The sequence below is a fragment of the Scyliorhinus torazame genome, chromosome 11, assembly GCF_047496885.1.
Source record: "Scyliorhinus torazame isolate Kashiwa2021f chromosome 11, sScyTor2.1, whole genome shotgun sequence".
Taxonomy (NCBI): Eukaryota; Metazoa; Chordata; class Chondrichthyes; order Carcharhiniformes; family Scyliorhinidae; genus Scyliorhinus; species Scyliorhinus torazame.
Window position 1 is genome coordinate 256,926,803 of NC_092717.1, and position 23,881 is coordinate 256,950,683.

Here is a 23,881-nt window from a genome sequence, read left to right on the forward strand (position 1 = left end):
CCGCTCTGTGCTCTCTCTCTCCCTCTCTGCGCTCACTCTCTCTCTGTCCCGCTCTGCGCTCACTCACTCTCTCTATCCTGCTCTCTGCTCTCTCTCCCTCTCCGCCACTCTGCGCTCACTCTCTCACTCTCTCTCTCGCTCTGTGCTCCCTCTCTCCCCCGCTCTGTGCTCTCTCTCTCTCTCTCTCTCCCCCTCTGTGCTCTCTCTCTCTGTGCTCTCTCTCTCTCTCTCTCTCCCGCTCTCTGCTCTCTCTCTCTCTCCCGCTCTGTGCTCTCTCTCTCTCCCCCGCTCTGTGCTCTCTCTCTCCCGCTCTGTGCTCTCTCTCTCTCTCTCCCACTCTGTGCTCTCTCTCTCTCTCCCGCTCTGTGCTCACTCTCCGACTCTCTCTCACTCTGCGCTCTCTCTGTCTCACTATCCCGCTCTGTGCTCTCTCTCTCCCGCTCTGCGCTCACTCTCTCTCTTTCCTGCTCTGCGCTCACTCACTCTCTCTATCCTGCTCTGTGCTCTCTCTCTCTCCCGCTCTGTGCTCTCTCACTCTCTCTCTCTCTCCCGCTCTGTGCTCTCTCTCTCTCTCGCTCTGTGCTCTCTCTCTCTATCCCGCTCAGTGCTCGCTCTCTCTCTCTCCCGCTCTGTGCTCTCTCTCTCTCCCGCTCTGTGCTGTCTCTCTCTCCCGGTCTGTGCTCACTCTCACTCTCTCTCCCGCTCTGTGCGCTCTCTCGCTCTCACTCTCTGTGCTCTCTCTCTCTCTCTCTCCCGCTTTGTGCTCTCTCTCCCGCTCTGTGCTCTCTCTCACTCTCCCGCGCTGTGCTCTCTCTCTCTCACGCTCTGTGCTCTCTCTCTCTCTCTCCCCCGCTCTGTGCTCTCTCTCACTCCCGCTCTGTGCTCTCTCTCTCTCACTATCCCACTCTGTGCTCTCTCTTTCTCTCTCTCACGCTCTGTGCTCTCTCTCTCTCTCCCGCTCTGTGCTCTCTCTCCCGCTCTGTGCTCTCTCTCTCTCTCCCGCTCTGTGCTCTCTGTCTCTACTGCTCTGTGCTTTCTCTCTCCTGCTCTGTGCTCGCTCTCTCTCCCGCTCTTTGCTCTCTCTCTCTCCCTCCCGCTGTGCTCTCTCTCTCTCTCTCCCGCTCTCTGCTCTCTCTCTCTCTCTATCCCGCTCTGTGCTCTCTCTCTCTCTACCACTCTGTGCTCTCATTCTCTCTCTCTCTCTCGCTCTGTGCTCTCTCTCTCTCCCGCTCTGTGCTCTCTCTCTCTCTCTCGCTCTGTGCTCTCTCTCTCTCTATCCCACTCTGTGCGCTCTCTCTGTCCCTCTCCCGCTCTGTGCCCTCTCTCTCACGCTCTGTGCTCTCTCTCTCTTCCTCACTCAGTGTTCTCTCTCTCTCCCGCACTGTGCTCACTCTCTCTCTCCCTCACTCGGTGTTCTCTCTCTCTCTATCCCGCTCTGTGCTCTCTCTGTCTCTCTCCCGCTCTGTGCTCTCTCTCTCTCTCCAGCTGTGCTCTCTCTCTCTCTCTCCCAAACTGTGCTCTCTCTCTCTCGCTCTGTGCTCTCTCTCTCTCTATCCCGCTCTGTGCGCTCTCTCTGTCCCTCTCCCGCTCTGTGCCCTCTCTCTCACGCTCTGTGCTCTCTCTCTCTTCCTCACTCAGTGTTCTCTCTCTCTCCCGCACTGTGCTCACTCTCTCTCTCCCTCACTCGGTGTTCTCTCTCTCCCTATCCCGCTCTGTGCTCTCTCTGTCTCTCTCCCGCTCTGTGCTCTCTCTCTCTCTCCAGCTGTGCTCTCTCTCTCTCTCTCCCAATCTGTGCTCTCTCTCTCCCGCTCTGTGCTCTCTCTCCCCCGCTCTGTGCTCTCTCTCCCCCGCTCTGTGCTCACTCTCTCTCTCCCACTCTGTGCTCTCTCTCTCTCTCCCGCTCTGTGTTCTCTCTCTCTCCCGGTCTGTGCTCACTCTCTCTCCCGCTCTGTGCGCTCTCTCGCTCTCACTCTGTGCTCACTCTCTCTCTCTCTCCCGCTTTGTGCTCTCTCTCTCTCCCGCTATGTGCTCTCTCTCATTCTCCCGCGCTGTGCTCTCTCTCATTCTCCCGCGCTGTGCTCTCTCTCTCTCACGCTCTGTGCTCTCTCTCTCTCTCTCCCCCGCTCTGTGCTCTCTCTCACTCTCGCTCTGTGCTCTCTCTCTCTCACTATCCCGCTCTGTGCTCTCTCTTTCTCTCTCTCACGCTCAGTGCTCTCTCTCTCACTCCCGCTCTGTGCTCTCTCTCTCTCTCCCGCTCTGTGCTCTCTCTCTCTACTGCTCTGTGCTTTCTCTCTCCTGCTCTGTGCTCGCTCTCTCTCCCGCTCTGTGCTCTCTCTCTCTCTCTCCCGCTGTGCTCTCTCTCTCTCTCCCACTCTGTGCTCTCTCTCTCTCCTGCTCTGTGCTCTCTCTCTCTCCCGCTCTGTGCTCTCTCTCTCTCTCTCCCGCTGTGCTCTCTCTCTCTCTCTCCTGCTCTGTGCTCTCCCTCTCTCTATCCCTCCCGCTCTGTGCTCTCTCTCTCTCTCGCTCTGTGCGCTCTCTCTCTCTCTCCCACTCTGTGCTCTCTCTCTCTTTCTCCAGCTCTGTGCTCTCTCGCTCTGTCTCTCTCGCTCTGTGCTCTCTCTCCCCCGCTCTGTGCTCTCTCTCTCTCTCCCGCTCTGTGCTCTCTCTCTCTCTCCCGCTCTGTGCCCTCTCTCTCTCTCTCTCTCTCTCTCTGTCTCTCCCGCTCTGTGCTCTCTCTCTCCCGCTCTGTGTTCACTCTCTCTCTCCCGCTCTGTGCTTTCTCTCTCCCGCTCTGTGCTCTCTCTCTCTATCCAGCTGTGCTCTATCTCTCTCTCTCCCGCTCTGTGCTCTCTCTCTCTCCCGCTCTATGCTCTCTCTCTCTCTCTATCCCACTCTGTGCTCTCTCTCTCTCCCGCTCTGCGCTCACTCTCTCTCTCTATCCCGCTCTGTGCTCTCTCTCCCGCTCTGCGCTCACTCTCTCTCTCTCTCCCGCTCAGCGCTCTCTCTCTCTCCCGCTCAGCGCTCTCTCTCTCTCTCTCCTGCTCTGCGCTCACTCTCTGACTCTCTCTCACTCTGCGCTCTCTCTGTCTCACTATCCCGCTCTGTGCTCTCTCTCTCCCTCTCTGCGCTCACTCTCTCTCTGTCCCGCTCTGCGCTCACTCACTCTCTCTATCCTGCTCTCTGCTCTCTCTCCCTCTCCGCCACTCTGCGCTCACTCTCTCACTCTCTCTCTCGCTCTGTGCTCCCTCTCTCCCCCGCTCTGTGCTCTCTCTCTCTCTCTCTCTCCCCCTCTGTGCTCTCTCTCTCTGTGCTCTCTCTCTCTCTCTCTCTCTCTCCCGCTCTCTGCTCTCTCTCTCTCTCCCGCTCTGTGCTCTCTCTCTCTCCCCCGCTCTGTGCTCTCTCTCTCTCTCCCGCTCTGTGCTCTCTCTCTCTCTCTCCCACTCTGTGCTCTCTCTCTCTCTCCCGCTCTGTGCTCACTCTCCGACTCTCTCTCACTCTGCGCTCTCTCTGTCTCACTATCCCGCTCTGTGCTCTCTCTCTCCCGCTCTGCGCTCACTCTCTCTCTTTCCTGCTCTGCGCTCACTCACTCTCTCTATCCTGCTCTCTGCTCTCTCTCACTCTCCCGCTCTGTGCTTACTCTCTCTCTCTCTCCCCCGCTCTGCGTTCACACTCTCTCTCTATCCCGCTCTGCGCTAACTCTGTCTCTCTTTCTCCAGCTCTGTGCTCTCTCGCTCTGTGCTCTCTCTGTCTCCCCCGCTCTGTGCTCTCTCTCTCTCTCCCGCTCTGTGCTCACTCTCTCTCTCTCCCGCTCTGTGCTCTCTCTCTCTCGCTCTCCCGCTCTGTGCTCTCGCTCTCTCTCTCCCGCTCTGTGCTCTCTCTCTCTCCCCCGCTCTGTGCTCTCACTCTCTCTCTCTCTCACTGTGCTCTCTCTCCCCCTCTCCCGCTCTGTGCTCTCTCTCTCTCTCCCGCTCTGTGGCCTCTCTCTCTCGCTCCCTCCCGCTCATAGATCTCTCTCTCTCTCCCGCTCTGTGCTCACTCTCTCTCTCCTGATCTGTGCTTTCTCTCTCCCGCTCTGTGCTCTCTCTCTCTCTTTCCCCCGCTCTGTGCTCTCTCTCTCTCCCGCTGTGCTCTCTATCTCTATCCAGCTGTGCTCTATCTCCCTCTCTCCCGCTCTATGCTCTCTCTCTCTCTCTATCCCGCTCTGTGCTGTCTCGCTCTCCCGCTCTGCGCTCACTCTCTCTCTCTATCCCGCTCTGTGCTCTCTCTCCCGCTCTGCGCTCACTCTCTCTCTCTCTCCCGCTCAGCGCTCTCTCTCTCTCTCTCGCCCGCTCTGTGCTCTCTCTCTCTCTCCCGCTCTGTGCTCTCTCTCTCTCTCCCGCTCTGTACTCTCTCTCTCCCCCCCGCTCTGTGCTCTCTCTCTCTCTCCCGCTCTGTGCTCTCTCTCTCTCTCTCCCACTCTGTGCTCTCTCTCTCTCTCCCGCTCTGTGCCCACTCTCCGACTCTCTCTCACTCTGCGCTCTCTCTGTCTCACTATCCCGCTCTGTGCTCTCTCTCTCCCGCTCTGCGCTCACTCTCTCTCTTTCCTGCTCTGCGCTCACACTCTCTCTCTATCTCTCTCTCTTTCTCCAGCTCTGTGCTCTCTCGCTCTGTCTCTCTTGGTCTGTGCTCTCTCTCTCTCCCCCACTCTGTGCTCTCTCTCTCTCTCTCACTCTGTGCTCTCTCTCTCTCTCCCGGTCTGTGCTCTCTCTCTCTCTCTCCCGCTCTGTGCTCTCTCTCTCCCGCTCTGTGCTCTCTCTCTCTCTCTCCCGCTCTGTGCTCTCTCTCACTCTCTGTGCACACTCTCTCCCCTGCTCTGTGCGCTCTCTCTCTTTCCCGCTCTGTGCTCTCTCTCTCTCTCTCTCTCCCCCTCTGTGCTCTCTCTCTCTGTGCTCTCTCTCTCTCTCTCTCTCCCGCTCTGTGCTCTCTCTCTCTATCCCGCTCTGTGCTCTCTCTCTCTCTCTCCCGCTCTGTGCTCTCTCTCCCGCTCTGTGCTCTCTCTCTCGCTCTGCGCTCTCGCTCTCTCTATCCTGCTCTGTGCTCTCTCTCTCTCTCTCTCTCCCGCTCTGTGCTCACTCTCTCACTCTCTCTCTCCCGCTCTGTGCTCTCTCTCTCTCGCTCTGTGCTCTCTCTCCCTCTCTCTCTCCCGCTCTGTGGCCTCTCTCTCTCTCTCTCTCCCGCTCATAGCTCTCTCTCTCTCTCCCGCTCTGTGCTCACTCTCTCTCTCCCGCTCTGTGCTTTCTCTCTCCCGCTCTGTGCTCTCTCTCTCTCTTTCCCCCGCTCTGTGCTCTCTCTCTCTCTCTCCCGCTCTGTGCTCTCTCTCTCTCTCTCTCTATCCCGCTCTGTGCTGTCTCGCTCCCGCGCTCTGCGCTCACTCTCTCTCTCTATCCCGCTCTGTGCTCTCTCTCTCCCGCTCTGTGCTCTCTCTCTCTCGCGCTCTGTGCTCTCTCTCTCTCTTACCCGCTCTGTGCTCTCTCTCTCTCTATCCCGCTCGGTGCTCTCTCTCTCGCGCTCTGTGCTCTCTCTCTTACCCGCTCTGTGCTCTCTCTCTCTCTATCCCGCTCGGTGCTCTCTCTCTCCCGCTCTGTGCTCACTCTCTCACTCCCGCTCTGCGCTCACTCACTCTCTCTATCCTGCTCTCTGCTCTCTCTCACTCTCCCGCTCTGCGCTCACTCTCTCTCTCTCCCCCCGCTCTGCGCTCACACTCTCTCTCTATCCCGCTCTGCGCTAACTCTCTCTCTCTTTCTCCACCTCTGTGCTCTCTCGCTCTGTCTCTCTTGCTCTGTGCTCTCTCTCTCTCCCCCGCTCTGTGCTCTCTCTCTCTCTCTCTCACTCTGTGCTCTCTCTCTCTCTCCCGGTCTGTGCTCTCTCTCTCTCTCTCCCCCGCTCTGTGCTCTCTCTCTCTCTCTCCCCCGCTCTGTGCTCTCTCTCACTCTCTGTGCTCACTCTCTCCCCTGCTCTGTGCGCTCTCTCTCTTTCCCGCTCTGTGCTCTCTCTCTCTATCCCGCTCTGTGCTCTCTCTCTCTCTCTCCGTGCTCTCTCTCTCCCGCTATGTGCTCTCTCTCTCTCTCCCGCTCTGTGCACATTCTCTCTCTCCCGCTCTGTGCTTTCTATCTCCCGCTCTGTGCTCTCTCTCTCTCTTTCCCCCGCTCTGTGCTCTCTCTCTCTCTCTCTCCCGCTCTGTGCAATCTCTCTCTATCCAGCTGTGCTCTATCTCCCTATCTCCCGCTCTGTGCTCTCTCTCTCTCCCGCTCTATGCTCTCTCTCTCTCTCTATCGCGCTCTGTGCTGTCTCGCTCTCCCGCTCTGCGCTCACTCTCTCTCTCTATCCCGCTCTGTGCTCTCTCTCTCCCGCTCTGTGCTCTCTCTCTCTCCCGCTCTGTGCTCTCTCTCTCTCTATCCCGCTCGGTGCTCTCTCTCTCCCGCTCTGTGCTCTCTCTCTCTCTATCCCGCTCGGTGCTCTCTCTCTCCTGCTCTGTGCTCTCTCTCTCTCTCCCGCTCTGTGCTCTCTCTCTCTCTCTCTCCTGCTCTGTGCTCTCTCTCTCTCTCTCTCCCTCTCCCGCTCTGTGCTCTCTCTCTCTCTCTCCCGCTCTGTGCTCTCTCTCTCTCTCTCCCGCTCTGTGCTCTCTCTCTCTCTATCCCGCTCTGTGCTATCTCTCTCTCTATCCCGCTCTGTCCTCTCTCTCTCTCTCTCTCTCCCGCTCGGTGCTCTCTCTCTCTCTCTCTCTCTCCCACTCTGTGCTCTCTCTCTCCCGCTCTGTGCTCTCTCTTAACCGCTCTGTGCTCTCTCTCTCTCTCCTACTCTGTGCTCTCTCTCTCTCTCTCCCGCTCTGTGCTCTCTCTCCCGCTCTGTGCTCTCTCTCTCTCCCGCTCTGTGCTCTCTCTCTCTCTCTCCCGCTCTGTGCTCTCTCTCTCTCTCTCCCGCTCTGTGTTCTCTCACTCTCTCTCTCTCTCCCGCTCTGTGCTCTCTCTCTCTCGCTCTGTGCTCTCTCTCTCTATCCCGCTCAGTGCTCGCTCTCTCTCTCTCCCGCTCTGTGCTCTCTCTCTCTCCCGCTCTGTGCTGTCTCTCTCTCTCTCTCTTTCCCGCTCTGTGCTCTCTCCCTCTCTCTATCCCGCTCTGTGCTCTCTCTCTTTCTCCCGCTCTGTGCTCTCTCTCTCTCTCTTTCTCCCGCTCTGTGCTCTCTCTCTCTCCCGCTCTGTGCTCTCTCTCTCTCCCGCTCTGCGCGCTCTCTCTCTCTCTCCCGCTCTGTGCTCTCTCTCTCTCTCTCCCGCACTGTGCTCTCTCTCCCTCTCTCTCCAGCTCTGTGCTCTCTCTCTCTCTCGCGCCCGCTCTGTGATCTCTCTCTCTCTCTCCCGCTCTGTGCTCTCTCTCTCTCTATCCTGCTTTGTGCTCTCTCTCTCTCCCGCTCTGTGCTCTCTCTCTCTACCGCTCTGTGCTTTCTCTCTCTCACTCTCCCGCTCTGTGCTCTCTCTCTGTCTCTCTCCAGCACTGTGCTCTCTCTCGCTATCCCGCTCTGTGCTCTCTCTCTCCCGCTCTGTGCTCTCTCTCGCTATCCCGCTCTGTGCTCTCTCTCTCTCTCTCACTCTGTGCTCTGTGCTCACTCTCTCACTCTCTCTCTCCCGCTCTGTGCTCTCTCTCTCTCGCTCTGTGCTCTCTCTCTCTCGCTCTGTGCTCTCTCTCTCTCGCTCTGTGCTCTCTCTCTCTCTCTCTCCCGCTCTGTGGCCTCTCTCTCTCTCTCTCTCCCGCTCATAGCTCTCTCTCTCTCTCCCGCTCTGTGCTCACTCTCTCTCTCCCGCTCTGTGCTTTCTCTCTCCCGCTCTGTGCTCTCTATCTCTCTCTCCCGCTCTGTGCTCTCTCTCTCTATCCAGCTGTGCTCTATCTCCCTATCTCCCGCTCTGTGCTCTCTCTCACTCCCGCTCTATGCTCTCTCTCTCTTTCTATCCCGCTCTGTGCTGTCTCGCTCTCCCGCTCTGCGCTCACTCTCTCTCTCTATCCCGCTCTGTGCTCTCTCTCTCCCGCTCTGTGCTCTCTCTCTCTCCCGCTCTGTGCTCTCTCTCTCTCTTACCCGCTCTGTGCTCTCTCTCTCTCTATCCCGCTCGGTGCTCTCTCTCTCCCGCTCTGTGCTCTCTCTCTCTCTCCCGCACTGTGCTCTCTCTCTCTCCCGCTCTGTGCTCTCTCTCTCTCTCTCTCCTGCTCTGTGCTCTCTCTCTCTCTCTCCCTCTCCCGCTCTGTGCACTCTCTCTCTCTCCCGTTCTGTGCTCTCTCTCTCTCTCCCGCTCTGTGCTCTCTCTCTCTCTATCCCGCTCTGTGCTCTCTCTCTCTCTCCCGCTCTGTGCTCTCTCTCTCTCTCTCTCTCCCGCTCGGTGCTCTCTCTCTCTCTCTCTCTCTCTCTCTCTCTCCCACTCTATGCTCTCTCTTTCCCGCTCTGTGCTCTCTCTTAACCGCTCTGTGCTCTCTCTCTCTCTCTCTCCTGCTCTGTGCTCTCTCTCTCTCTCTCTCCCGCTCTGTGCTCTCTCTCTCCCGCTCTGTGCTCTCTCTCTCTCCCGCTCTGTGCTCTCTCTCTCTCTCTCCCGCTCTGTGCTCTCTCTCTCTCCCGCTCTGTGCTCTCTCACTCTCTCTCTCTCTCCCGCTCTGTGCTCTCTCTCTCTCTCGCTCTGTGCTCTCTCTCTCTATCCCGCTCAGTGCTCGCTCTCTCTCTCTCCCGCTCTGTGCTCTCTCTCTCTCCCGCTCTGTGCTGTCTCTCTCTCTCTCTCTATCCCGCTCTGTGCTCTCTCCCTCTCTCTATCCCGCTCTGTGCTCTCTCTCTCTCTCCCTCTCTGTGCTCTCTCTCCCTCTCCCGCTCTGTGCTCTCTCTATCTATCGCGCTCTGTGCTCTCTCTCTCTCTCTCCCGCTCTGTGCTCTCTCTCTCTTTGTCTCTCGCTCTGAGCTCTCTCCATCTCGCTCTCTCCAGCTCTGTGCTCTCTCTCTCTCTCGCTCTGTGCACTCTCTCTCTCTCTCACTGTGCTCTCTCCCTCTCTATCCAGCTCTGGGCTCTCTCTCTCTCTATCCCGCTCTATGCTCTCTCTCTCTCTCTATCCCGCTCTGAGCTCTCTCTCTCTATCCCGCTCTGTGCTCTCTCTCTCTCACTCACTCTGTGCTCTCTCTCTCTCTCACTCTGTGCTCTCTCTCTCTCTATCCCGCTCTGTGCTCACTCTCTCTCTATCCCGCTCTGTGCTCTCTCTCCCGCTCTGTGATCTCACTCCCTCTCAAGCTCTGTGCTCTCTCTCTCTCTATCCTACTCTCTCTCTCTCTATCCGGCTCTGTGCTCTCTCTCTCCCGCTCTGAGCTCTCTCTCTCTTTGTCTCTCGCTCTGTGCTCTCTCCTGCTCTGTGCTCTCTCTCTCTCTCTCCCGCTCTGTGCTCTCTCTCTCTTTGTCTCTCGCTCTGTGCTCTCTCCTTCTCGCTCTCTCCCGCTCTGTGCTCTGTCCCTCTCTCTCTCCCCCTCTGTGCTCTCACTCTATCCCGCTCTGTGCTCTCTCTCTCTCTCACGCTCTGTGCACTCTCTCGCTCTCTCACTCTGTGCTCTCTTCCTCTCTATCCCACTCTGTGCTCTCTCTCTCTCTATCCCGCTCTCCTCTCTCTCTCTCTATCCCCCTCTGTGCTCGCTCTCTCTCATTCCCGCTCTGTGCTCTCCCTCTCTCTATCCCGCTCTGTGCTCTCTCTCTCTATCCCGCTCTGTGCTCTCTCTCTCTATCCCGGTCTGTGCTCTCTCTCTCCCGCTCTGTGCTCTCTCTCTCCCGCTCTGTGCTCTCTCTCTCTCCGGCTCTGTGATCTCTCTCTCTCCCGCTCTGTGATCTCTCTCTCTCTCTCTCTGTCTCTCTCCCGCTCTGAGCTCTCTCTCCCTTTGTCTCTCGCTCTGTGATCTCTCCCTCTCGCTCTCTCCCGCTCTGTGCTCTCTCCCGCTCTGTGCTCTCTCTCTCTTTGTCTCTCGCTCTGTGCTCTCTCCCTCTCGCTCTCTCCCGCTCTGTGCTCTCTCTCTCTCTCTCCCGCTCTGTGCTCTCACTCTCTCTCTCCCGCTCTGTGCTCTCTCCCGCTCTGTGCTCTCTCTCTCTCTATCCCGCTCTGTGCTCTCTCTCTCTCTATCCCGCTCTGTGCTCTCTCTCTCTCTCTCTCTCTCACTTTGTGCTCTCTCTATCTCTATCCCGCTCTGTGCTCTCTCTCTCTCTCTCATTCCCGCTCTGTGCTCTCCCTCTCTCTATCCCGCTCTGTGCTCTCTCTCTCTATCCCGCTCTGTGCTCGCTCTCTCTCCCGCTCTGTGCTCTCTCTCTCTCTTTCCCGCTCTGTGCTCTCTCTCTCTCTCTATCCCGCTCTGTGCTCTCTCTCTCTCTCACACTGTCTCTCTTTCCCGCTCTGTGCTTTCTCTCTCTCTCTCCCGCTCTGAGCTCTCTCTCTCTTTGTCTCTCGCTCTGTGCTCTCTCCTGCACTGTGCTCTCTCTCTCTCTCTCCCGCTCTGTGCTCTCTCTCTCTTTGTCTCTCGCTCTGTGCTCTCTCCCTCTCGCTCTTTCCCGCTCTGTGCTCTCTCTCTCTCTCTCTCTCTCCAGCTCTGTGCTCTCACTCTCTCTATCCCGCTCTGTGCTCTCTCCCGCTCTGTGCTCTCTCTCTCTCTCCCGCTCTGTGCTCTCATTCTCTCTTTCCCGCTCTGTGCTCTCTCTTTCTCTCACGCTCTGTGCACTCTCTCTCTCTATCCCGCTCTGTGCTCTCTCTCTCTATCCCACTCTGTGCTCTCTCTTTCTCTCACTCTGTGATCTCTCTCTCTATCCCGCTCTGTGCTCTCTCTCTCTCTCTATCCCGCTCTGTGCTCTCTCTCTCTCTATCCCGCTCTGTGCTCTCTCTCCCTCTACCCCGCTCTGCGCTCTCTCTCTGTCCCGCTCTGTGCTCTCTCTTTCTCTCTCTCTGTGCTCTCTCTCTATCCCGCTCTGTGCTCTCTCTCTCTCTATCCCGCTCTGTGCTCTATCTCCCGCTCTGTGCTCTCACTCTCTCTATCCCGCTCTGTGCTCTCTCTCTCTCTCACGCTCTGTGCTCTCTCTCTCTCTCTCTCCCGCTCTGTGCTCCCTCTCTCTCTCTATCCCGCTTTGTGCTCTCTCTCTCCCGCTCTGTGCTCTCTCTCCCTCTCCCACTCTGTGCTCTCTCTCTCTCTATCCCGCTCTGTGCTCTCTCTCTCTCACTCTGCTCTCTAACCCGCTCTGTGCTCTATCTCTCTCTCTCCCGCTCTGAGCTCTCTCTCTCTTTGTCTCTCGCTCTGTGCTCTCTCCCTTTCGCTCTCTCCCGCTCTGTGCTCTCTCTCTCTCTCCCGCTCTGTGCTCTCACTCTATCCCGCTCAGTGCTCTCTCTCTCTCTATCCTGCTCTGTGCTCTCTCTCTCTCTCTATCCCGCTCTGTGCTCTCTCTCTCTCTCACACTGTCTCTCTTTCCCGCTCTGTGCTTTCTCTCTCTCTCCCGCTCTGAGCTCTCTCTCTCTTTGTCTCTCGCTCTGTGCTCTCTCCTGCACTGTGCTCTCTCTCTCTCTCTCTCCCGCTCTGTGCTCTCTCTCTCTTTGTCTCTCGCTCTGTGCTCTCTCCCTCTCGCTCTCTTCCGCTCTGTGCTCTCTCTCTCCAGCTCTGTGCTCTCACTCTCTCTATCCCGCTCTGTGCTCTCTCCCGCTCTGTGCTCTCTCTCTCTCTCTCCCGCTCTGTGCTCTCACTCTCTCTATCCCGCTCTGTGCTCTCTCTCTCTCTCACGCTCTGTGCACTCTCTCTCTCTCTCACTCTGTGCTCTCTCCCTCTCTATCCCGCTCTGTGCTCTCTCTCGCTCTATCCCGCTCTGTGCTCTCTCTCTCTCTATCCCGCTCTGTGCTCTCTCTCTCTATCCCGCTCTGTGCTCTCTCTTTCTCTCACTCTGTGCTCTCTCTCTCTATCCCGCTCTGTGCTCTCTCTCTCTCTATCCCGCTCTGTGCTCTCTCTCTCTCTATCCCGCTCTGTGCTCTCTCTCTCTCTATCCCGCTCTGTGCTCTCTCTCTCTATCCCGCTCTGTGCTCTCTCTTTCTCTCTCTCTGTGCTCTCTCTCTCTATCCCGCTCTGTGCTCTCTCTCTCTCTATCCCGCTCTGTGCTCTCTCTCTCTCTATCCCGCTCTGTGCGCTCTCTCCCGCTCTGTGCTCTCACTCTCTCTATCCCGCTCTGTGCTCTCTCTCTCTCTCACGCTCTGTGCTCCCTCTCTCCCGCTCTGTGCTCCCTCTCTCTCTCTATCCCGCTCTGTGCTCTCTCTCTCCCGCTCTGTGCTCTCTCTCCCTCTCCCGCTCTGTGCTCTCTCTCTCTCTATCCCGCTCTGTGCTCTCTCTCTCTCACTCTGCTCTCTATCCCGCTCTGTGCTCTCTCTCTCTCTCTCCCGCTCTGAGCTCTCTCTCTCTTTGTCTCTCGCTCTGTGCTCTCTCCTTTTCGCTCTCTCCCGCTCTGTGCTCTCTCTCTCTCTCCCGCTCTGTGCTCTCTCTCTCTCTATCCCGCTCTGTGCTCTCTCTCTCTCATTCCCGCTCTGTGCTCTCCCTCTCTCTATCCCGCTCTGTGCTCTCTCTCTCTATCCCGCTCTGTGCTCTCTCTCTCTCCCTCTCAGTGCTCTCTCTCTCTCTATCCCGCTCTGTGCTCTCTCTCTCTCTCTCTATCCCGCTCTGTGCTCTCTCTCTCTCTCACACTGTCTCTCTTTCCCGCTCTGTGCTTTCTCACTCTCTCTCCCGCTCTGAGCTCTCTCTCTCTTTGTCTCTCGCTCTGTGCTCTCTCCTGCACTGTGCTCTCTCTCTCTCTCTCTCTCTTTGTCTCTCGCTCTGTGCTCTTTCCCTCTCGCTCTCTCCCGCTCTGTGCTCTCTCTCTCTCTCTCTCTCCAGCTCTGTGCTCTCACTCTCTCTATCCCGCTCTGTGCTCTCTCCCGCTCTGTGCTCTCTCTCTCTCTCCCGCTCTGTGCTCTCACTCTCTCTTTCCCGCTCTGTGCTCTCTCTTTCTCTCACGCTCTGTGCACTCTCTCTCTCTCTCACTCTGTGCTCTCTCCCTCTCTATCCCGCTCTGTGCTCTCTCTCTCTCTATCCTGCTCTGTGCTCTCTCTCTCTCTCTCTCTCCAGCTCTGTGCTCTCACTCTCTCTATCCCGCTCTGTGCTCTCTCCCGCTCTGTGCTCTCACTCTCTCTTTCCCGCTCTGTGCTCTCTCTTTCTCTCACGCTCTGTGCACTCTCTCTCTCTCTCACTCTGTGCTCTCTCCCTCTCTATCCCGCTCTGTGCTCTCTCTCTCTCTATCCTGCTCTGTGCTCTCTCTCTCTCTATCCCGCTCTGTGCTCTCTCTCTCTATCCCGCTCTGTGCTCTCTCTTTCTCTCACTCTGTGATCTCTCTCTCTATCCCGCTCTGTGCTCTCTCTCTCTCTCTATCCCGCTCTGTGCTCTCTCTCCCTCTATCCCGCTCTGCGCTCTCTCTCTCTATCCCGCTCTGTGCTCTCTCTTTCTCTCTCTCTGTGCTCTCTCTCTCTATCCCGCTCTGTGCTCTCTCTCTCTCTATCCCGCTCTGTGCTCTATCTCCCGCTCTGTGCTCTCACTCTCTCTATCCCGCTCTGTGCTCTCTCTCTCTCACGCTCTGTGCTCTCTCTCTCTCTCTCTCCCGCTCTGTGCTCCCTCTCTCTCTCTATCCCGCTTTGTGCTCTCTCTCTCCCGCTCTGTGCTCTCTCTCCCTCTCCCACTCTGTGCTCTCTCTCTCTCTATCCCGCTCTGTGCTCTCTCTCTCTCACTCTGCTCTCTATCCCGCTCTGTTCTCTATCTCTCTCTCTCCCGCTCTGAGCTCTCTCTCTCTTTGTCTCTCGCTCTGTGCTCTCTCCCTTTCGCTCTCTCCCGCTCTGTGCTCTCTCTCTCTCTCCCGCTCTGTGCTCTCACTCTATCCCGCTCAGTGCTCTCTCTCTCTCTATCCCGCTCTGTGCTCTCTCTCTCTCTCTATCCCGCTCTGTGCTCTCTCTCTCTCTCACACTGTCTCTCTTTCCCGCTCTGTGCTTTCTCTCTCTCTCCCGCTCTGAGCTCTCTCTCTCTTTGTCTCTCGCTCTGTGCTCTCTCCTGCACTGTGCTCTCTCTCTCTCTCTCCCGCTCTGTGCTCTCTCTCTCTTTGTCTCTCGCTCTGTGCTCTCTCCTGCTCTGTGCTCTCTCTCTCTCTCTCTCTCTCTCCAGCTCTGTGCTCTCACTCTCTCTATCCCGCTCTGTGCTCTCTCCCGCTCTGTGCTCTCTCTCTCTCTCTCTCCCGCTCTGTGCTCTCACTCTCTCTATCCCGCTCTGTGCTCTCTCTCTCTCTCACGCTCTGTGCACTCTCTCTCTCTCTCACTCTGTGCTCTCTCCCTCTCTATCCCGCTCTGTGCTCTCTCTCTCTCTATCCCGCTCTGTGCTCTCTCTCTCTATCCCGCTCTGTGCTCTCTCTTTCTCTCACTCTGTGCTCTCTCTCTCTATCCCGCTCTGTGCTCTCTCTCTCTCTATCCCGCTCTGTGCTCTCTCTCTCTCTATCCCGCTCTGTGCTCTCTCTCTCTCTATCCCGCTCTGTGCTCTCTCTCTCTATCCCGCTCTGTGCTCTCTCTTTCTCTCTCTCTGTGCTCTCTCTCTCTATCCCGCTCTGTGCTCTCTCTCTCTCTATCCCGCTCTGTGCTCTCTCTCTCTCTATCCCACTCTGTGCTCTCTCTCTCTCTATCCCACTCTGTGCTATCTCTCTCTCTATCCCGCTCTGTGCTCTCTCTCCCGCTCTGTGCTCTCACTCTCTCTATCCCGCTCTGTGCTCTCTCTCTCTCTCACGCTCTGTGCTCCCTCTCTCCCGCTCTGTGCTCCCTCTCTCTCTCTATCCCGCTCTGTGCTCTCTCTCTCCCGCCCTGTGCTCTCTCTCCCTCTCCCGCTCTGTGCTCTCTCTCTCTCTATCCCGCTCTGTGCTCTCTCTCTCTCACTCTGCTCTCTATCCCGCTCTGTGCTCTCTCTCTCTCTCTCCCGCTCTGAGCTCTCTCTCTCTTTGTCTCTCGCTCTGTGCTCTCTCCCTTTCGCTCTCTCCCGCTCTGTGCTCTCTCTCTCTCTCCCGCTCTGTGCTCTCTCTCTCTCACGCTCTGTGCACTCTCTCTCTCTCTCACTCTGTGCTCTCTCCCTCTCTGTCCCGCTCTGTGCTCTCTCTCTCTCTATCCCGCTCTGTGCTCTCTCTCTCTCTATCCTGCTCTGTGCTCGCTCTCTCTCTCTCTCACTCTGTGCTCTCTCTCTCTCTATCCCGCTCTGTGCTCTCTCTCTCTCATTCCCGCTCTGTGCACTCCCTCTCTCTATCCCGCTCTGTGCTCTCTCTCTCTCTATCCCGCTCTGTGCTCTCTCTCTCTCTCGCTCTGTGCTCTCTCTCTCTCTCTATCCCACTCTGTGCTCTCTCTCTCTCCCGCTCTGTGCTCTCTCTCTCTCTCCCACTCAGTGCTCTCTCTCTCTCTATCCCGCTCTTTGCCTTCTCTCTCTCTATCCCGCTCTGTGCTCTCTCTCTCTCTCTCACACTCTGTGATCTCTCTCTCTCTCTCACTGTCTCTCTATCCCGCTCTGTGCTCTCTCTCTCTCTCTCCCGCTGTGAGCTCTCTCTCTCTTTGTCTCTCGCTCTGTGCTCTCTCCTGCTCTGTGCTCTCTCTCTCTCTATCCCGTTCTGTGCTCGCTCTCTCTCTCTCTCACTCTGTGCTCTCTCTCCCTCTATCCCACTCTGTGCTCTCTCTCTCATTCCCGCTCTGTGCTCTCCCTCTCTCTATCGCACTCTATGCTCTCTCTCTCTCTATCCCGCCCTGTGCTCTCTCTCTCCCGCTCTGTGCTCTCTCTCTCTCTCTATCCCACTCTGTGCTCTCTCTCTCTCTCGCTCTGTGCTCTCTCTCTCTCTCCCGCTCAGTGCTCTCTCTCTCTCTATTCCGCTCTGTGCTCGCTCTCTCTCTCTATCCTGCTCTGTGCTCTCTCTCTCTCTCTCTCCCGCTCTGAGCTCACTCTCTCTTTGTCTCTCGCTCTGTGCTCTCTCCCTCTCGCTCTCTCCCGCTCTGTGCTCTCACTCTCTTTATCCCGCTCTGTGCTCTCTTCCGCTCTGTGCTCTCTCTCTCTCTCCCGCTCTGTGCACTCTCTCTCTCTCTCTCACTCTGTGCTCTCTCCCTCTCTATCCCGCTCTGTGCTCTCTCTCTCTCTATCCCGCTCTGTGCTCTCTCTCTCTATCCCGCTCTGTGCTCTCTCTCTCTATCCCGCTCTGTGCTCTCTCTCTCTCTATCCCGCTCTGTGCTCTCTCTCTCTCTATCCCGCTCTGTGCTCTCTCTCTCTCTATCCCGCTCCGTGCTCTCTCTCCCGCTCTGTGCTCTCACTCTCTCTATCCCACTCTGTGCTCTCTCTCTCTCTCACGCTCTGTGCACTCTCATCCTCTCTCTCCCGCTCTGTGCTCTCTCTCTCTCTCTATCCCGCTCTGTGCTCTCTCTCTATCCCGCTCTGTGCTCTCCCTCTCTCTATCCCGCTCTGTGCTCTCCCTCTCTCTATCCCGCTCTGTGCTCTCCCTCTCTCTATCAAGCTCTGTGCTCACTCTCTCTCCCGCTCTGTGCTCTTTCTCTCTTTGCCTCTCGCTCTGTGCTCTCACTCTCTCTATCCCGCTGTGCTCTCTCTCTCTCTCCCGCTCTGTGCTCTCTCTGTCTCTCTCCACCGCTCTGTGCTCTCTCTCTCTATCCCGCTCTGTGCTCTCTCTCTCTCTCTCCTGCTCTGGGCTCTCTCTCTCTCTCTCATTCTCTGTGCTCACTCTCTCTCTCCCCCGCTCTGTTCTCTCTCTCTCTCTCTCCCCCGCTCTGTGCTCTCTCTCTCTCTCACTCTGTGCTCACTCTCTCTCTCTCGCCCCTGCTCTGTGCTCTCTCTCTCTCCCGCTCTGTGCTCTCTCTCTCTATCCCGCTCTGTGCTCTCTCTCTCTCTCTCCCGCTCTGGGCTCTCTCTCTCTCTCCCGCTCTGCGCTCACTCTCTCTCTCTATCCCGCTCTGTGCTCCCTCTCCCGCTCTGCGCTTACTCTATCTCTCTCTCCCGCTCTGCACTCACTCTCTCTCTCTACCCCGCTCTGTGCTCTCTCTCTCTCTCTCTCCCGCTCGGTGCTCTCTCTCTCCCTCTCTGCCGCTCTGCGCTCACTCTCTCTCTCCGTCGGTCTGTGCTCTCTCCCTCTCTCTCTCCCCCGCTCTGTGCTCTCTCTCTCTCTCTGTCTTGCTCGCTCTGTGCTCTCTCTCCTGCTCTGTGCTCTCACTCTCTCTCTCCCCTGCTCTGTGCCATCTCTTTCTCTCTCTCTCACTCTGTGCTCTCTCTCTCTCCCGCTCAGTGCTCTCTCTCTCTCTACCGCTCTGTGCTCTCTCTCTCTCCCGCTCTGTGCTCTCTCTCTCTCTCTCCCGCTCTGTGCTCTCTCTCTCTCCCCCGCTCTGTGCCATCTCTTTCTCTCTCACTCTCTGTGCTCTCTCTCTCTCTCTCCCGCTCTGTGCTCTCTCTCTCTCCCCCGCTCTGTGCACTCTCTCTCTCACTCTCTGTGCTCTCTCTCTCTCCCCCGCTCTGTGCTCTCTCTCTCTCTCCCCCGCTCTGTGCTCTCTCTCTCTCTCTCACTCTCTGTGCTCACTCTCTCTCTCTCTCTCCCCCGCTCTGTGCTCTCTCTCTCTCTCCCCCGCTCTGTGCTCTCTCTCCCGCTCTGTGCACTCTCTCTCTCTCGCTCTCTGTGCTCTCTCTCCCCCGCTCTGTGCTCTCTCTCTCTCTCTCACTCTCTGTCCTCACTCTCTCTCTCTCCCGCTCTGTGCTCTGTCTCTCTATCCCGCTCTGTGCTCTCTCTCCCGCTCTATGCTCTCTCTCTCTCTCTCTCTCCCGCTCTGTGCTCTTTCTCTCTCTATCCCGCTCTGTACTCTCTCTCTCCCGCTCTGTGCTCTCTCGCTCTCTATCCCGCTCTGTGCTCTCTCTCTCTATCCCGCTCTGTGCTCTCTCTCTCTCTCTCTATCCCGCTCTGTGCTCTCTCTCTCTATCCCGCTTTGTTCTCTCTCTCTCTCTCTCTCCCGCTCGGTGTTCTCTCTCTCTCTATCCCGCTTTGTGCTCGCTCTCTCTCTCTCTCTCCCGCTCGGTGTTCTCTCTCTCTCCCGCTCTGTGCTCTCTCTCTCTCTCTCCCGCTCGGTGTTCTCTCTCTCTCCCGCTCTGTGCTCTCTCTCTCTCTCTCCCGCTCTGTGCTCGCTCTCTCTCTCTCTCTCCCGCTCTGTGCTCTCTCTCTCTCACTGTGCTCTCTCTCTCTCTCTCCCGCTCGGTGTTCTCTCTCTCTCATTCTCTTCTTACCACAGTTTAGTTCATCTTCACCCTGTGCACAGTCTGGTAGTCCGTTACACACTCGTGTGCTGTTGATACAGACTTTACTGTGACAGAGAAAGCTTCCGGGACAGGGCGGAATCCGCATGGAACCTGAGGAGTGTAAAAAATGTGTTAAATCCTTGTCTATCCCGTGATTAGTTTGTCCTGTAACATCGCCAAAGTTACTTTAAACTGCAGACTTTGGTCAAACTGAAACCAGCCCAGGCCTGATGTCCTGGCCCCGGCCTCTCCCTTGATGCTCTCCGGCAGAGCCTGTGGTGTAATGTTGATGGACAACCCCGGCTACTATAGACCGGTGAGCCTGCCCGTCTGACCCGGGCCTGCCCGTCTGACCCGGGCCTGCCCGTCTGACCCGGGCCTGCCCGTCTGACCCGGGCCTGCCAGCCTGACCCGAGCCTGCCAGTCTGACCCGGGCCTGCCCATCTGACCCGGGCCTGCCCATCTGACCCGGGCGTGCCAGTCTGACCCGGGCCTGCCCGTCTGACCCGGGCCTACCCGTCTGACCCGGGCCTGCCAGTCTGACCCGGGCCTGCCAGTCTGACCCGGGCCTGCCAGCCTGACCCGAGCGTGCCAGTCTGACCCGGGCCTGCCAGCCTGACCCGGGCCTGCCCGTCTGACCCGGGCCGACCCGTCTGACCCGGGCCTGCCCGTCTGACCCGGGCCTACCCGTCTGACCCGGGCCTGCCAGTCTGACCCGGGCCTGCCAGCCTGACCCGGGCGTGCCAGTCTGACCCGGGCGTGCCAGCCTGACCCGGGCGTGCCAGTCTGACCCGGGCCTGCCCATCTGACCCGGGCCTGCCAGTCTGACCCGGGCCTGCCAGTCTGACCCGGGCCTGCCAGCCTGACCCGAGCCTGCCCGTCTGACCCGGGCCTACCCGTCTGACCCGGGCCTGCCCGTCTGACCCGGGCCTACCCGTCTGACCCGGGCGTGCCAGTCTGACCCGGGCCTACCAGCCTGACCCGGGCCTGCCAGCCTGACCCGGGCCTGCCAGCCTGACCCGGGCCTGCCAGTCTGACCCGGGCGTGCCAGTCTGACCCGGGCGTGCCCGTCTGACCCGGGCGTGCCAGCCTGACCCGGGCGTGCCAGCCTGACCCGGGCCTGCCAGCCTGACCCGGGCCTGCCAGCCTGACCCGGGCCTGCCAGCCTGACCCGGGCCTGCCAGCCTGACCCGGGCCTGCCAGTCTGACCCGGGCCTGCCAGCCTGACCCGGGCCTGCCAGTCTGACCCGGGCCTGCCAGCCTGACCCGGGCCTGCCAGCCTGACCCGGGCGTGCCAGTCTGACCCGGGCGTGCCAGCCTGACCCGGGCCTGCCAGCCTGACCCGGGCCTGCCAGCCTGACCCGGGCGTGCCAGCCTGACCCGGGCGTGCCAGCCTGACCCGGGTGTGCCAGCCTGACCCGGGCCTGCCAGCCTGACCCGGGCGTGCCAGCCTGACCCGGGCGTGCCAGCCTGACCCGGGCGTGCCAGCCTGACCCGGGCGTGCCAGCCTGACCCGGGCGTGCCAGCCTGACCCGGGCGTGCCAGCCTGACCCGGGCGTGCCAGCCTGACCCGGGCGTGCCAGCCTGACCCGGGCGTGCCAGCCTGACCCGGGCCTGCCAGCCTGACCCGGGCCTGCCAGCCTGACCCGGGCGTGCCAGCCTGACCCGGGCGTGCCAGTCTGACCCGGGCGTGCCAGCCTGACCCGGGCGTGCCAGCCTGACCCGGGCGTGCCAGTCTGACCCGGGCGTGCCAGCCTGACCCGGGCGTGCCAGCCTGACCCGGGCGTGCCAGTCTGACCCGGGCGTGCCAGCCTGACCCGGGCGTGCCAGCCTGACCCGGGCGTGCCAGTCTGACCCGGGCCTGCCAGTCTGACCCGGGCGTGCCAGTCTGACCCGGGCGTGCCAGCCTGACCCGGGCGTGCCAGCCTGACCCGGGCGTGCCAGCCTGACCCGGGCGTGCCAGCCTGACCCGGGCGTGCCAGCCTGACCCGGGCGTGCCAGCCTGACCCGGGCGTGCCAGCCTGACCCGGGCGTGCCAGCCTGACCCGGGCGTGCCAGCCTGACCCGGGCGTGCCAGCCTGACCCGGGCGTGCCAGCCTGACCCGGGCGTGCCAGCCTGACCCGGGCGTGCCAGCCTGACCCGGGCCTGCCCGTCTGACCCGGGCCTGCCAGTCTGACCCGGGCGTGCCAGTCTGACCCGGGCGTGCCAGCCTGACCCGGGCCTGCCCGTCTGACCCGGGCCTGCCCGTCCGACCCGGGCCTGCCAGTCTGACCCGGGCGTGCCAGCCTGACCCGGGCGTGCCAGTCTCGGTCGTCATATTTCTTACCCTTCGCCAAAGTCACAGTTTTAAAATTTGTGATTCACCCCTGACCTTAAAAACATTTTGGGGGGAGAGCGGTTCAGATTTCCACGGCCTCTGAGACCGGAAGAGCGAGGCGCCCCCCTCCCCCCCCCCCCCCCCCACCCCCCTCCCAATCACAGCGGGAGCATCGATTCCCCATCAACCCACCCTCCTGCTCAGACAGACAATGCCTCAAGGCACAGAAATGTGAAGCATTTTGTGTTGGTCTGAAGAGCACAGAGATACAATATAAAATAAAGGGTAAACCCGGAGAGGCTTCAGGACCCCGGGGGGGGAGGGGGGGGGGGGGGGGGGATGTAAAAGGAAGGATGTAAATGTGTTGGAAGCTGTTCATACAATCACAGAATTTTCAGCAATTTATCATTGGCCAATCCACCTAACCTGCACATCTTTGGACTGTGGGAGGAACCCGGAGCACCCGGAGGAAACCCACGCACACGCGGGGAGGATGTGCAGACTCCGCACAGGGAATGTTTCCTGGACTATTACGAGGAAAGGTTGGTGAGGTTGGGTTTGCATCTGGATGGGAACCTTGGGGATCCTGTTGCCAGGGTGGGGGTGGAGACGATGTTTCCGCTTGTCGGACAATCTAGAAGTCGGGGTCACTGTTTAAAAATCAGGGGTCACTCATTTAAAACAGAGATGAGGACAATTAATTTCCCCGAGGGGGTGGGTCTCAGGAATTCTCTCCCTCAAAGGGCAGTGGAAGCAGAATGTGAATATTCCCAAGGCCGAGCGATAGAGATTTCGGATTAACCCGAGGGTGAAAGGTTATCGGGGGGTCAGCAGGAATGGGCGGTTGAGGTCACAATCCGATCAGCCAATGATCTTATTGAATGGGATAGCAGGTTCGAGGGGCTGAATGGGATAGCAGGTTCGAGGGGCTGAATGGGATAGCAGGTTCGAGGGGCTGAATGGGATAGCAGGTTCGAGGGGCTGAATGGGATAGCAGGTTCGAGGGGCTGAATGGGATAGCAGGTTCGAGGGGCTGAATGGGATAGCAGGTTCGAGGGGCTGAATGGGATAGCAGGTTCGAGGGGCTGAATGGGATAGCAGGTTCGAGGGGCTGAATGGGATAGCAGGTTCGAGGGGCTGAATGGGATAGCAGGTTCGAGGGGCTGAATGGGATAGCAGGTTCGAGGGGCTGAATGGGATAGCAGGTTCGAGGGGCTGAATGGGATAGCAGGTTCGAGGGGCTGAATGGGATAGCAGGTTCGAGGGGCTGAATGGGATAGCAGGTTCGAGGGGCTGAATGGGATAGCAGGTTCGAGGGGCTGAATGGCCCATTCCTGCTGCAAATTCATTTTTAAAAAGTGATGGGATGTGGATGTTGCGGCTGGGTCGGCCCTAAGGTCATGAAGGGATTGTGATGGAGAAAATAAGGAGTAACATTGGCCGGGGCCCCTCCCCCCCCCCTCCCCCAACCCCCCTCTCCCCACCCCCTCCCCCCCCTTTCCCCACCCCCCCCACCCCCTCCCCCCTCTCCCCCCCCCCCACCCCCTCCCCCCTCTCCCCCCCCCACCCCCTCCCCCCTCTCCCCCCCCCTCCCCCACACAAAGGTTCACGTGTTGATCCACTTACCGCAGTTATCAATGGTCTCGTCAGACTGGTCCTGACAGTGCGGAATCCCATCACATAATTCCTGGTGTCGGATACACTGGGAGCTGCTCCCACATTGGAATTCTCCACCTCGACACGTTCGGTTACAATTCTTCTCATCACTTCCATCCGGACAGTCCATTTCATTGTCACAGACCCAGCCCAGTGGGGTACATTCCCCACTCACACACTGGAACTCGTAATGGAGACATCCAGATCCAACTGAAATAGAAACAACAAGCAGCCCATCAGCAAGGGGGGGGGGGGCTGGAGACGGGAGATCTCCATGGAGACAGCAGGGGGGGGGGGGGGGCTGGAGACGGGAGATCTCCATGGAGACACATTCTTAAAATCTAATGGTCCCAAAATACCAAAAGGTAGACCACAAAGTTTTGTGGAATATGAGTTTTAATAATGAATGGTGTAGAATATATTATTGAGACAGCAATGGGAAGTCAGCTTAAACGACACCTGGAGATCTGTCTACAGTTCACACACCGCACATTATACTGGCCAAGGAGCGGTGTACATTTACCAGAACGTTACCAGGGTTTTGAGGACATTACCAGTGCGGTAGATAACGGGGAGCCAATGGATGTGGTGTATCTGGATTTCCACAAAGCCTTTGACAAGGTGCCACACAAAAGGTTGCTGCATAAGATAAAGAGGCATGGCATTAAGGGGAAAGTAGTAGCATGGATAGAGGATTGGTTAATTAATAGAAAGCAAAGAGTGGGGATTAATGGCTGTTTCTCTGGTTGGCAATCAGTAGCTAGTGGTGTCCCTCAGGGATCAGTGTTGGGCCCACAACTGTTCACAATTTACATAGATGATTTGGAGTTGGGGACCAAGGGCAATGTGTCCAAGTTTGCAGACGACACTAAGATAAGTGGTAAAGCAAAAAGTGCAGAGGATACTGGAAGTCTGCAGAGGGATTTGGATTGGCTAAGTGAATGGGCGAGGGACTGGCAGATGGAATACAATGTTGACAAATGTGAGGTTATCCATTTTGGTAGGAATAACAGCAAAAGGGATTATTATTTAAATGATAAAATATTAAAACATGCTGCTGTGCAGAGAGACCTGGGTGTGCTAGTGCATGAGTCGCAAAAAGTTGGTTTACAGGTGCAACAGGTGATTAAGAAGGCAAATGGAATTTTGCCCTTCATTGCTAGAGGGATGGAGTTTAAGACTAGGGAGGTTATGCTGCAATTGTATAAGGTGTTAGTGAGGCCACACCTGGAGTATTGTGTTCAGTTTTGGTCTCCTTACTTGAGAAAGGACGTATTGGCACTGGAGGGTGTGCAGAGGAGATTCACTAGGTTAATCCCAGAGCTGAAGGGGTTGCATTACGAGGAGAGGTTGAGTAGACTGGGACTGTACTCATTGGAATTTAGAAGGATGAGGGGGGATCTTATAGAAACATATAAAATTATGAAGGGAATCGATAGGATAGATGCGGGCAGGTTGTTTCCACTGGCGGGTGAAAGCAGAACTAGGGGGCATAGCCTCAAAATAAGGGGAAGTAGATTTAGGACTGAGTTTAGGA

General features: G+C 58.1%; 1 protein-coding gene across 1 annotated transcript in view; it reads right to left on the reverse strand.

The window, feature by feature from the left end:
* The window catches only part of sspo (SCO-spondin), a 1,206,999-nt gene that overhangs the window by 825,600 nt on the left and 357,518 nt on the right, over positions 1 to 23,881 (reverse strand). Inside the window, 2 exon segments of the mRNA XM_072468611.1 lie at positions 18,359 to 18,481; positions 22,315 to 22,554. Of these exon segments, the coding sequence (XP_072324712.1) occupies positions 18,359 to 18,481; positions 22,315 to 22,554 (363 nt within the window).